Source organism: Beta vulgaris, chromosome 1 (assembly GCF_026745355.1).
Source record: "Beta vulgaris subsp. vulgaris cultivar EL10 chromosome 1, EL10.2, whole genome shotgun sequence".
Lineage (NCBI taxonomy): Eukaryota > Viridiplantae > Streptophyta > Magnoliopsida > Caryophyllales > Amaranthaceae > Beta > Beta vulgaris.
Genome location: NC_079202.1, coordinates 52,612,335 through 52,626,926, shown reverse-complemented (window position 1 = coordinate 52,626,926; position 14,592 = coordinate 52,612,335). Strand labels below are relative to the sequence as shown.

Genomic DNA, 14,592 nt, shown 5'->3' with positions numbered 1-14,592 from the left:
ATATCATACATATAACTTTATATAAATTAATATATTCACATATAGTAATAAAATTGTATAATTATATAAGACTATAATGATGGCCAATGTTGTTGACATCAATTTTTCCCTTAATGTGCAAAATTTCATCTATCCTAATTCAATATGCATCTAGTGCCCTTTAATCTTTATCTTATAAGAGTGAATCCCTTCAAAATGACAAAATGTGCTTTATTAGTAGAAATCAACCCCCAAGACTCAAATTAGGAGGCCATCAAGCTTCAAGTGTCCCAAGCTCTGTTCCTAATCCACCTAGTACATACAATCTATAATAAAGAAAACTCAGGAAGAGCAATAATTTCTCATTTCTCATGCAAGTACCTGACATTTTTCCTGTTAACCCGTGCATCGAACAAATTTGGAATAACTTCTGTAAAAGCAAGAAATATGAAGCAATTTTCTGCTTCCCTCTTCTGATGAGGGGAAAAGAAGGCCAAGATCAAATTACTAAACTGATATACAAAAATAAGCACTAGTATATATTGACATAAAAGAATCATGTGATGGAAAGGCCCAAAAATATGAGGGTAAGTGGGAAATTTAGTCATGAGAGGAATCAATGTTGCAGTGAAGCAAAACCTAATAATGCAAATTCCCCCTCAATTTTTTGGCTTACCATAATATAAACATCAGCAATTCCTGTATTACAAAGCCCCCGCCACACTCCCATCAAGGATCAGACTGTTAACTTAAAAACATACATGTAAGAAGCAGTCCCGCCATTCCGCCAATGCTCTACAACCTACATCTTCCTGCTCCCTATAAAAACATCAGTCTTTCCTCTCTTCTTTTCTATGTTCATTATATTCTCTCTTTCCTTTGATGGCTTTTACATTTTAGAAGCAAGTAAAGAACAGACGGACTCGGAACCCAAAAAAATTGCCACTCGCTCGATCAGACTAAGAGAAGCAGCATTTCTATCAGAGCTCTGAATCCAAGATTGTAATGAACAGTTGTGAATGTCAGAGATATGGAACCAACACGTGTTAGAACTCTTGTGCATCAAGATCGGGTTTTGATGGGTATTCGAGACCCTGAAGTTCGGGCATCCTTCGTATATCTTCTTCTGAATATGCCGGGATGAACCAATACCGCCTATCCATTCCGAATACCTGGGAAGCATCAGAAAATTTGTTCAGAATGACTGCTGCACAAGCTTAACCTCCTGATATACTTTAGAAGCTAGTATTGCATTACAAACTGTATACAACCTACACGAAACCTATATGGACCCAAAAAAAAATTCTACTGATTAAGATGATTACATGTATGCACAAGCTGTCAAGCATAATGTGAAGAGAAAAATAACTAGAATCTATTCCGATGCTTGCATATTCATCAAATACGTCACATTCATGATTCATATAAAATCACTGTTGATTAGTTACTGAGACTCTCCATTTCACCTTGAGTACCTGAGTCGAAAATTCTCAGACACTCTGACATGAATACGAAATTATGAACACTTTGACACAACATATCGAGCTAAAATTATGGAAACTATTCTTATAATAGCCGAGTCGAATACTTAGAATCTTAAATATATGCAACAGAGGTTAATTAAAGCGTATATTTCACTATACCAACTATATGGATGCATGTAATGTAATATGACTCGTTGAAGATTATAGATTTTGCCGGAGCTTAGAGAGAGTTTTCGATTATCTTGAAAATTGACTAAAATTATTTAATATATCCATATCCCTAAATCCGAGTAACATAGTGTTGAAAGATTTCAGAGAAGAGAAAACTCGCAAAATATACCAACCTGCTGAAAGTTTTTCTTCTTGCCAAGGTCATAACGCCACTTTGGGCTTGTCTTCTTCTCATATGCCTGATCAGATAGCAAAGAAAGACGGTTGTTAAAAATTACATTGAAATTGCAGAGTACGACTTTAGATGGAACAGAGCAGGATCACACTGTCTATAAAATTTGGTAGACAAGGAAACAAAATAGAGTACAAATGAAACCGGAGTCCATTGTTTTATGTTCTGATAGAGCAAGTTCTGTGCTCTGTGCACGCATGATTACTCTTCTCTATTATTGTGCCTTCTATTTGCAGGGTGAAGTATCATACAGGACTACTCATAACTTCACTAGTCCGCACTAAAGTACCTATGCTCAACCATCAGACACTTGGACACAATACATAACAGACCCAGACACTCCAATTTACACCAACATTGCGAAAAAAATCGGAATCCCATCCTTCAAGCTTTTGTGCAATATCAGATGAGGACATTCCTCAACCCATATATAAAACCAATGGTTGAGACTTGACAGCATGTGCATCACCTAAAACTTATAGCTGGAAAAAATAAGAGTCTAAGCTAATCAATTGAATTTGACTTATTTGAACTTATCTTAACGTACTTTTTTTCGTTGCTAAATCATCTAAGGGAAAAGGAAAACAAGGGTCTAACAACATATTAAAAAGGAACTCCAACGCAAACGGTTTATAGGAAAAGGCAGAAAGGCAAATGATATGGTACAAGTTTTCCCAAGACGCCAGAAACCAGAATAGGATGACCGCAGGGTCCAAAAAGATCATAACAAAAACTTCAAAAAAAAAAAAAAAATTCAGCGTACAGCCAAAAGAAGCCATATAAAAAGTTTACCTCAATAGTAGTGGTATTAGCTGCAACTAGAGATATATGCATGATGAGAAATCCCATAACACTCAATGCAAATGCCAAATTCAAGACTGCAACAACCATAAAAAAAGACAAACTATAAGGTCCTTCTCCACAAGAGACAAAATAGTATTAGTAGAAAGAGAATATACATGTAGATTTGGTATTATTTAGGTAATCATCCATTACCAAATGCAAGGAAAGTCGTTGCAAGACTGCTTGGTGATCCAGGTATTTCTCCATCACTAAAGAATGCTATAAATTGTGGCAGCAGCGAAATTGTCACAACAGTGGTCTCCAAAAATGTGTAGAACTGCATTAAAACACCAAGCAATCAAACATGGAAATATATAAAGAGATGGATAGTAAATTAAAAGAGATGAATATAATAGTAAACATTAGAAAAGAAAAAAATTAGATAATGACTCTGTCCTACAATTAAACATATACTGAACATGACTAATCTATCGACAAGTAATTAAGAGATTCACGAGTAGTATCAGTATCTGAACACCTCCAAGCATCTATTGCTGAAGGTATCGACATGCACAATCAATGCCAGAACAAAAGGAATAACTACAAAAAATTCAGGAGAGAAACAGCTATCCCCTCACGTCCCTTCCATGATAAATCAATAATACCTATTTTTGAAGCATACGAACCAGTTTATGGATATCTCAAAGCAAAAACAGAAGGACACAACACTTGAAAGTGACCAAAGGGGTAGTGAAAATCCTGGTGGAGCTTCACGTTTTCACCCACATCAACTCCAAAGAATGTATCACGGCAACTGGAAAGAGAAACCCCCAAACAAGCAAAAATCCTACGAAAATACAAACTTATGCGATTTCGGAGGCCAGTTCATGATAGGTGATTTGCACATGCAATGTTCAATTTATCTATGTGTCCAAGTGTTGTATACAATATAAATGCTCCATGGATTATGATGGTCCCAATGCCAACAACAATCAGATGATGAGTCGTATCCAGGCTAAACAGTAGCAGGACGCATGATAAAAACAAGTAAATACATCCTTTAAAAAAGACAGCAGAGCAGACAATTGCCATGACTTTTCAATCTTGAGAGTTGAGAGCCCCCTTTCCCTAAAATGCGACATCAGCTAGAAAGAGAGGTTGGATTAAAAATCTACAAGAATGAACCAATCTTTCAAGGGTGCATATCCTCTTACAATCCTATTTAGCAATAATAAGCATAGAAAGAGATTTGTAATTAATGTAGTGACAAACAAACAATTAAAATTAATTGTTCTCAGATTCATATGGAATAGAGATCCAAGATGTCGAAGAAAATGATTATACACCTACTGCGTCCTCGAACACTTAAAGAGATCAATCACTACCCGATCTTTGGTTCTGCTTCTGTAAATTCCTAATACAGAAATAAACAGTTCTGACCACAAAAGGAAAATTTCACATGTTGGAGAGAGTGTTGATTTAACAGCCTTCCGATGGTTCGACAAATTTCAATTTACGGTTAATTGTTAACGCTTGGCTCCATGATAAATTTTTTTAGCTGTTTTGCTTCCTGCCGCCTTTTCTAACCCTCGGCATAACTGACTATTAAGTTTTCAAACAAGTAGGACATCTTATGAATTCCCTCATAGGAGCTAAGTTGGGACACTTACACACACTGGCCTTCATGAGAACCCCTATGATTGGTGGCCCCATCAAAACCCTTTATACTATACCCTTATAACGTGGACATTACCACCACCTGGTCATTTATACTTTTATACATAATGACAACTACCCAAACTCAAAGTGTACGTTTACTTTCTTGAGATGGATAAATTGTAGCATAACAACACAACTAAAAACTCTATTGCTGAGCATACAAACGCGTAAAGTCAGAAACAAATTATAGACAACAGAAAGTTAAAATCCACAATAAAGAGTAAAGACAGCACCCAAGGAGCAATAGCATGCAAAAAAAACAACTACTGTCTAAATGCACGTAAATATGCAATGAACTGACTACAAAAAGGAAACGAATGAGGAACATAAACTGAAACGTACCAGGAATAGAAGGAAATACTTATAGTTTAATGCCCCAACACAATTGACAACCCATACACAATGGTGATCCATTTTTAGAACACACCTCCCACCTGGTATAAAATTCAGTAGCATGTCAAGAATCTAACAGATGGGCAGGTATCCGTTAAGGAAATAAAACAAACCAACGCCACTCACAAACAGAGCAATGATGACAACGAGGAGGTTTCAGCTGATTGCACTTCCGACAAGCTCGAACTTTCGTATGAGATGGGTCAGATTGCACTCCACTGAAGTCAGACGCAGTCAATGGATCATTCTCACCTCTCTCCTCATCAACACTAGGCCTCCAATTCGAGGGCACACCGCCCGGATCAGTAAAAACAACAGAAAAATAACTCCACAACAACATGGCTAACTGCAATTTCGAAAAAACAAAATGTTCCTTAATTTAGGACCTGTCAAGTACTTAGCTCTGATTTTCACAAACCCTACACAAAATCACAAATCTAGAAAGAAAGGAAAAAAAAAAAAGATTCCTTCTTCAAATGCCTTGCACAAGAAGCATATCCAAAAAAGGCAGTATTGTAATACAAGATTGGCACTTAGATTTGTTAAACTCAATAAACAAACACCAAAATTGACAAAATTCATGGTACCCACAATCTAAAACTACAAAAATTGCAAAATTAAGCAACTAAATATACTCATAACTCAATTTCCAACCTCATTACATTCATCAAAATTAAGCACCTAAACCTCAAAATCAAAATTCTTAAAACAACCCATCAAATTATAAAAACTTATTAACCCAATTATTCCAAGAACATCAACAAAAAACCCAGAAAAACAAAATCAATAATTTAGGCAAATCTAAAAGACCAAACATTTTTCAATAAAAACTTAATATGATTCAAAATTAAACTCACCAAACCATGAAAAGGTATCAAAACGACGATAGAAGTGAGAGTATCAAGACCACCATCAAATAAAGCAGGTCCATAACTGGTCAAAACGACGGCGTAATACGTAACACCCACAACACCTAAAACAAGCAAGATCATGATCGACCCTAAACCCCGCAAAGCAGTGCAAAATCTGAACACATTCCACGCCATTACTGTCCCAGATCTGTACATCACTTACAACATAAAAAGAGGAGAGAGAAAATGAAAAAAAATCAAGAATTTTGAGAAAAAAAGAAAGCAAATTTATATATTTTTTTTTGAAAGGAAGGAATTTGATTTATGTTTTGTTTTTCTCTTCGATTTTGATCTGAATTTTGTTGTGTTTCCCCCTGTTTGGAGCTTTTTTATTGGTTAATTTTAATGGCGGAAAAAAGCTAAACAGGGGTTTATTGAAAAGATGGAAGCGCGTGAAAGAAAAACGCCGATATTGAATGGAGAAAATGTGAGAATTTGGGAGAAGAATTCTTTTTTCTGGGGTTAGCTGGATAAAATGGGTTACCACTTATTATTCAGGCAAAGTAAAGGAAAGCATAGTACTACCTAGGTCTTCTTTTTTTTATTGAAAATGATGATTTAGACTATGAACAAGCTTACAAATTTAATACTTTATTAGTCTTAGATTTTAAATTGCTTCTAGATAATCATTTTTAGGGTCATGGTGTGACTTATGAGAATGCCTAATTTGACTTTAATTTGGTATATGTAGGATTATATTACGTGTTTCGCATATTAGCATATGGGTGAAGAACGTGAGAGGTCGAGAAGGTGTAAATTTACACTTGGGTAGTTGAGTGTAAGGTGTAATTTTTAATCATTTTACGTTATTCTTGGTATATTGAATCTTTGTTGTGTGTCATCGTGATTAGTTATAGATAATTTTTTAATGTTGAGTAGTTTTTAGTTTATGTAATATATTTTCTTGAAATAAGATTTTGATTAGTGTGATGTCGTGTGTTAGTGTTTGTTCCGATACATTCGTATAAGTGGTTAAGGTGGAGAAAATTTAATGCATGGGAAGATGATAAATGAATTGCAGTTGATGTGACACCATGTCTACCAAAAAGAAGGGGATATATATAGCGTGAAAAATATATAGCAAACAAAAATGAAAATTGAGAAAAACATGACCAGAAAGATAAACGAAGATTTGTTAGAGAAAATTTCCTAAAACACTCTTTGGCCAATAAACGCCATTTGTTATATCAATGTTATTAGCTTATTATTTTTTCTCTCCCTTTCATTTTCCCCGACCTTCATTTTTAGTTCAATATTTTCATGTCATCAATTTTGTATCTTAACATAGTAAAATAAATAGTGAAAATTGACGAATATCTATGACGGAAATTAATGAATATATATGACGAAAATTAACCAATATCTATGACAATATCTATGACTTTGATGATACGTAGGAATTTTAATTTAAAAATTACACGATGTGGAAAAATAATAATACGATATGTGAGTCAAATCTATATCAGATCTAAATCTCATAATATTTGACTTGCATTCAAATTCAGACTTCATTACTTAAACACATATAGGCTCCGTATTTATCAAACAGGTGTCCATTTGTCAAATTAAACCCAACCCTCTAAAAGAGGGTGGGGTAAAGAAAACATGTAACACATGTCCATCCTAAATTGAAGTTAAGAAAATATTATGTGCTGTGAAAGTTTTTCATCTAAAAAGTTTGATCACATAAATCTCTCATTTAATTTACTAGCTTCTTTTTTTTTATAGGAAGAAAATTATCATTCATTGAAAAGTCATCCAGCATCTTGATTGATAAATGAGATACGGAAGTAGATATGAAAACAACAAGTAATACATCATTCAAAGAAGATAACTGAATATCTATTCGAGCCCATTTAAGGGTGCGTTCTCTCCACCTTAATAAATTAAGTTTTAGGTCCAATAAGTTCAGGTAAGTTTCAATAAGTTCCAATCAGAACAATAAGTTCCAATTAGGTCTAATAAGGTCCAATAAGTTTCAATCAGGTCTAATAAGTTCCAATCAGTTTTCAATCAGGTCTAATAAGGTCCAATAAGTTCCAATTGCTAAAAATTAATAAGGTCTAATAAGTTTCAATCAGGTCTAATAAGTTCCAATCAGGTCAATAAGTTTCAATCAGGTCCAATAAGTTCCAATAAAGTTCAATCAAGTCCAATAAGTTGAATCGGGTCCAATCTGATTTAATAAATTCAATTCAAGTCCAGTAAATTCAGTTCAGGTCCAATAAATTCAGTTCAGATAATTTAATGTGCAATCAATCCGTAGATTATACACCAAGGTGTAGGATGAGCATCCTACACCTTGTCCAAAACTACGTAGTTTTGATGGTTTTAGGGGAGCCAAAAGTTGGCAAGCTTTTGGTAGTATTTATGAAAGTGGGTCAGCTCTTTCTCTCTCATCACTCACTCATTCCCTCCCTTTCTCTCTCATTTATTTTTCAAGAACCATTTCAATTCTCTCTCTCTCATTTATTTTGTTCTTCATTTATTTCTCCCTTATTTTCATTCATTTGTATTATAAATTTCCAAATGTTGATATTTGATTTTATTTTATGTTTTGCATTTTTAAAACTTTTTTTGATGTACAAATGCATATGGTTTGATGTACAATAATATACGAGTGTACATTTGGGGATTTTCAGTGATCAAAGTAATGACCATCAGTGTACATTGTGATTTATCCTTATTTACGTTGGTTGCGGTACCTTTTTTATTATTATTAGCTCCACCTACAGTTGCATGTACATGCACGTACCTAGCATGTACACTTTGTTGACATTCATGTACATTAACTGGGTTAACGTTACAATCATGTTGTTATGTGTTGACCTTTTGTTTTAATACTCGTATTGAGTTTTTTTTTTGTTTTGGATGTCTATTATTGTTCATTGTGTGTTATTGACGATTTTATGGGGGGATGTCATTGTACATTTTGATTTTGTTAATGAACAACCACGAAGCCAAGAATGTACAAAGAAACATAATAGAATAAAAGTAACCCAATTCCTAAAGCTGATGTCAAGTGAGTAATTTGCAATCTTTGTACACTGGTGTGTTGATGTTTGTTCGCTAATGAAATTCAATATGTACAATTACAGTCCTATACCTCATAGTGCTCCAGGTGCCACAAAAAAAACTCAATATGGGTATTAAAACAAAAGGTCAATACATAACAACATGATTGTAACCCAGTTAATGTACATGAAGAATGTCAACAAAGTGTACATGCAAGGTACGTGCATGTACATGCAACTGTATGTGGAGCTAATAATAAAAAAAGGTACCGCAACCAACGTAAATAAGGATAAATCACAATGTACACTGATGGTCATTACTTTGATCACTGAAAATAAGGATACATTATTGTTTGATTGAATGTTCACTGGATATGACTCAATGTACAATTATTCTAGCAAGATTGTTCAATTATTAAGCCTGAATGTACAATGTTGTTATGACTGAATGTTCAAGTTATTTTATAGAGCTGACTTTGTTCTGTGTACATTAAATTGCGTTAATGATCATTGTGTATGACTAAATATACATTAGCTTCACTAACATGCATGCATAACATATTCTATAGACACAAACAAAACAAAAAAAAAACTCAATAGGGTACTAGATTAAAAGGTCAACACATAACAACATGATTGTAACCCACTTAATGTACATGAATGTCAACAAAGTGTACATGCAATGTACGTGCATGTACATGCAACTGTAGGTGGAGCTAATAATAAAAAAAAGGTTCCGCAACCAACGTAAATAAGGATAAATCACAATGTACACTGATGGTCAATACTTTGATCACTGAAAATCCCCAAATGTACACTCGTATATTATTGTACATCAAACCATATGCATTTGTACATTAAAAAAAGTTTTAAAAATGCAAAACAGAATATAAAATCAAATATCAACATTTGGAAATTTAAAATAGAAATGAATGAAAATAAGGGAGAAATAAATGAAGAACAAAATAAATGAGAGAGATAATTGAAATGGTTCTTGAAAAATAAATGAAGAGAAAAAGAGGGAATGAGTGAGTGATGAGAGAAGAAAGAGCTGGCCCACCTAAAAATTCTGCCAAAAGGCCTGCCAAATTTTGACCCTCCTAAAAGCATCAAAACTACGTAGTTTTGGCCAAGGTGTAGGTTCCTCATCCTACACCCTGGTGCAGGATCTAAATTACCATGTGCAATAAGATGAAAAGAACGCATTCTAAATCGATGTATGCGCATCTTTTAAGAAAAACTCTTTGCTGTATCTCGTAAGCATTAGGCGAAGCATATTTTTGGTAGGTGAAGCCTGACGCAGTCAAAATTCTTTATGGTACTAAAGACTAAAGAGTAGCATAAATCAACATATTCGAAGGATTGCATGAATGGAACATTGTATAGAAATTTTTCTCCACAATACTTTCAGTTTTTCTATATTTTTTCTATTGTAAATTTTGCCATTTATACAAGTTTAATACCTATTCTTTTTTTTAGTTGTAATATTAAAGCATAGCACAAGAATACAAGAGAGGAGAAAGATAGAAATAACTAAAAAAGAGACCTATATAGACTATTAGTCTAATAGTGCTAAGAGAGATTAAGAAAATAAATAGGAAAAATTGACAAGAATAATCCAAACTATCACCGTTTTGTTCAAAATAATCCCAACTATGGGTTATTCTAGAATAATCCAAACTATTGGGAGTATGTTATCAAAATAATCCAAACTTTTAATTATCCTATATATAATAGACCCAAAAGGGATCATTGAAGGCAAGAAAAATAAAAGTTTGGATCATTTTGAGAAGGTACCCCAAATAGTTTGGATTATTCTAGAATAACCCAAAGTTCGGATTATTTTGAGCGGGCCGGTCATAGTTGGGATTATTTTTGTCAATTTTTCCAAATAAATATTATAAAAAAATATCAATGCTGTAAATAAATTTGCAACTTCCTAAAATGAGGAAGTTGCAAGTAAATGGGATGGATAAATTACCAACTAAACTTTTGTCTCTCTTCATTTACTCCTTCCGTTTCTTTTTAATCTATTCACTAGTATTAAGACCCGTGCATAATGCACGGGAGTATTTATTGTTTTATTACATATTTAAAGGAAGTCACATAATAACATTGACTTAATTTCTTATATTACATAAAATCATAAAACATAAAGTATGAGTGCTAATGACCAAAAATTACAAATAAAATTTCCAAATCAATTTATATATTGGCGAACACTTCCTTGTAAACTACATTTGGCGTATTTTCACGCAAACAATGTTTTTTATCAAACGGAAGGATCTTGAGAGCTCTTTTGCTCGTAACTCTAAAAACGACATCATAAAATTGTTCATGGCTGAAAACAGGTGTCGGAAGATACATGCCTACATGAGACAGAGTTTGTCCTTGACTTTTATTTATAGCCATAGCAAAACAAATTATTAATTAAAGTAAATTTCTGTCTCCGAAATCTAATAGTAAATTTAGTGAAGTCAGACGGGATTAGTGTCATTCTTGGGATAAATATTTTTTTCCCCAACATTGCTTTCAGAATTAACAGTAACTTTACGTGCATCATGCATATTGTACGGGAAATGTTTTGTCTTATAAATTGAAGATTTTAAGAAGTTTGTCCTAAAAATCATGGTGGTGAATATTAACTTGTGATTTAAGATTTCATAATCATTTTTTAATATTATTTTAAAAACTGAATTATAACTCGTGTGTTCAGTAGCTGATGTAGTTAATGCCATGGTGGATCATATGACCTACCTATATATTTTTTTTTAAAGTTGATAGAAATAGTATTTGCTATGTATATTGCTTCCCATAGAGTCTCAGATAAAATCACAATTCGCACCACCAATAACACTCAGTCATACACCGGTTTTAACAACCACTTATGGAAAAGTCTTATTCTACATTTTTGCACCACCAATGCATCATATTTGGGCACCCACTGGTATCTGCCTACTTAGTGATGATTTAATTTTATACATGTGCAATTGCATGAGGGGTTTTTTCTTTTATAAATTTAAGATTTTATGTTATTTCTCCTAAAATCAGGGTGAAAATATTTTTCGTTTATTTATCAAATATATGATATAAAAGTTATGAATAAAAAAATAAGTATATACATAAATGTAAATTTTAATTTGCTATTATACCTGTGCAAATTGCGTGAGAAATTTTGTTCCATAAATTTAAGATTTTATGTTGTTGTTCCTAAATCATTGTATAAATAGTATCTTGTGATTTAAAGCTTTATAATCATGTATTTATTTACTTCGAGAATTGCTTATGACCTGTGTGTTTAGCAGTTGATTTAGTTAATATTCATTGACCCATTATTAATCTTTTAAAAAAATTGATTGAATTTTTTTCACTTTGCCTACTAATTCATTTAAAGGATTAGATTAAATCACACAATTTGACCACATCTCGTATTCAACTATTGAGCCACTTTTGTTCTCGCTATCTACAATCTATCTCACCTCCCTATCTTGTTGCCTTGCACTACCATTGCATTAGGCCACCCAGTGGACATCATTATTTGCAATAATCTACATGAACCTTTTTTTTGCCATTCACTCTGCATAAATTTTTTTCTGTTGATTTTGTAATTTGTTGATGGGTTTTTGTTAATTTGCAAGGAGGTAATGTGTCCTACTGAGTTTTAATTGATAAAATTAGAAAAGTTTAGATGGGTGTGGTGAATAACTTCAAGTTGTGGTACCAACGTACCCATTGGCTTGAAATTAGTTGATCTTTAGTTTTATATTTGAAAACTTGTGTTTTGAGTATCTTGTATTAGTTCATGTTTTTTTTTTAATGAAAATATATTTTTATGAATATGGTTTAAATCTTGAAAAATTGGATCATAGTATTACTTCTAGAGTGAAACTTTTTATGAAATTTTATATTCATGCATTGATTATTGATTGACATTTTGTTGTGGACGGTGGTGACTCACCAGCTGTAAAATTTTCGATCCGCCACTACATGTGTTATAAAATTTTGACTTATAACTTATTTCGAATGATAAGTATAATACTCTCTCAAGCTGCATGAAAAATGTCCAATGTTTTTTTTTTTTTTTTTTTTGGAAAATGACCCATGATCACGCATCAACATATGATAGATCCTTTTTTTTTTTAACTCCGGTAAATGAATTATTCAGAAAAAAAAAGCTATATTTTCAAAAATAAATGTTGATATGTAAACCCCAACTCCCTAAAACACATACATGCATTATATTCTCTTACTGATTGTTTCCTTTTTAGTCAATAAGCAATACGTCAATTATATCATATATGCAAATTATTTACTTGATTGACGGAAGCTACATAAGCAAGTTATGATTTTTTACATAATTTGGAACTTGGCTTTGCTCAATAAATGAAGTTCAATAATCTATATGATGATACATCCTCCATGGCTTTGCTCATTATATCATATAGATTGAACTTTGTATATACATCCTTCCAGAGTTGAATTGCTTGGTCAACATGAGCAATTGCCACGTACGATTTAGGATTTTGCTTTAGATAATAGTATATATAATTATAGATATGAATTTTAAAAGTATGGTGAAATTCTTGATTTAAATTCTTCTAACTATTGTCAAGAAATTACAGTTCCTTTTTCACCCCTTACATACTTTTGTACCTTTTTTATCGGGCCATGTTTACCAAAGTGATCATTTTCCTATTCTATTTAGGTGGTCACTGATATCCTTCAAATTTTTGTTACAAATTGAAATCTTTTTGAAACCTTTTTCATTTTTATCTATTATTAATCTGCTTTATTTACTCTCCATATAAGTTTTCTTCTAGATCCTTCTAACTAATATTATACATGTAAGTTTGATTGATGTTTGCATAGTAGTAATTGATATTACTATCCTTTTGAAAATATATTGATACTAATAGAAAACATTGCATCAATATAATTTTCCCACTTCAAATGTAATTCATACCACTAAAAAGTTAGATGCTTTATGTTCATTATTTAGAAAAAGTACTACCTAAATTATGTACAATTAATTTTTTTCGGAAAAATATTGCAAACCTTTGGTTAACAAACATATATCTTCAAAATAATATAAGATTCTTGCAAATTAAATAAAGTACTTGAAAATAATTGGATTGTATTTCTTGACTTACCTTTTTTTAAATACATCTGATTAAATATAACCACATTCCATTTTAATATACCATACCAAAGAAAATAGCTCAAGTTTATAAGTGAAGAGCTTATCTATTTAATCTATGACTAACTTTGGATTATTCATTGACAAATCGAAACATTAAAGGATTTTCTAATTTTAACATTGCAAATTAAAAAACCAAATCATTATACTTCATAAGATCAAGTGTCAAGCCCATGTAGTCTTTATACAGAACTTAAAGCTAAAATATATAGGAGTGTTAAACTTCAAAGATTAATTTGAGTGAACGGTTGTAAAGTAACACAAAGCTTATGAAAAAATGAAGCTAACTGTGTCGCAAGATCTGTTCTAAAGTTTTAATTTGTGCCCACAAATATGAAATGAACAGCTACATTTATCGAATTTGGACAACAGATACCATAGGCATCACTTATAAAACAAAACTTATTACAATGCCATAAAATTATTACCAACAATTCTTAGCTGCAATATGGTGATAAAATTCTACAATCTTCATCTTCACTGATTCAGGAATACATGACATAATCATTCATCATAGATTTGCATAACATCAAATTTTAACTTTATCACACAAACAAATTAAAATCTAGTTTTTCTGATTTTCATATTTCTGTTATTAGTTTTCAAAAAAACTGAACATAAAAACGATATCGAACTGGGCACAAGTAAATTTTACCCATCACACAAACAAACTAAAATCTATTTTTTCTAGTTTACATATTTTCTTTTA

General features: G+C 32.2%; 1 protein-coding gene across 1 annotated transcript; it reads right to left on the bottom strand.

Moving 5' to 3' along the window:
* Positions 1 to 497: 497 nt before the first annotated feature.
* Positions 498 to 6,181, bottom strand: LOC104905402 (probable protein S-acyltransferase 14). Its single transcript, XM_010693944.4, has 7 exons — positions 5,619 to 6,181; positions 4,888 to 5,107; positions 4,711 to 4,802; positions 2,863 to 2,986; positions 2,659 to 2,744; positions 1,808 to 1,873; positions 498 to 1,151 (listed from the first exon to the last, which is right to left on the bottom strand). Exons 1-7 carry the CDS (start codon positions 5,826 to 5,828, stop codon positions 1,026 to 1,028), a joined length of 924 nt encoding a protein of 307 aa, XP_010692246.1. The 5' UTR covers positions 5,829 to 6,181; the 3' UTR covers positions 498 to 1,025.
* Between the last annotated feature and the right edge of the window lie 8,411 nt (positions 6,182 to 14,592).

Bases quoted from the DNA above. Each gene is read 5' to 3' on its own strand.
- LOC104905402 (XM_010693944.4), bottom strand. From the start codon at position 5,828: ATGTACAGATCTGGGACAGTAATGGCGTGGAATGTGTTCAGATTTTGC. The intron at 5,108-5,618 runs GTGAGTTTAATT...TCGAAATTGCAG, and splicing joins TGATACCTTTTCATGGTTTG to TTAGCCATGTTGTTGTGGAG. The intron at 2,987-4,710 runs GTACGTTTCAGT...GTTTTAATGCAG, and splicing joins AGTATTTCCTTCTATTCCTG to TTCTACACATTTTTGGAGAC.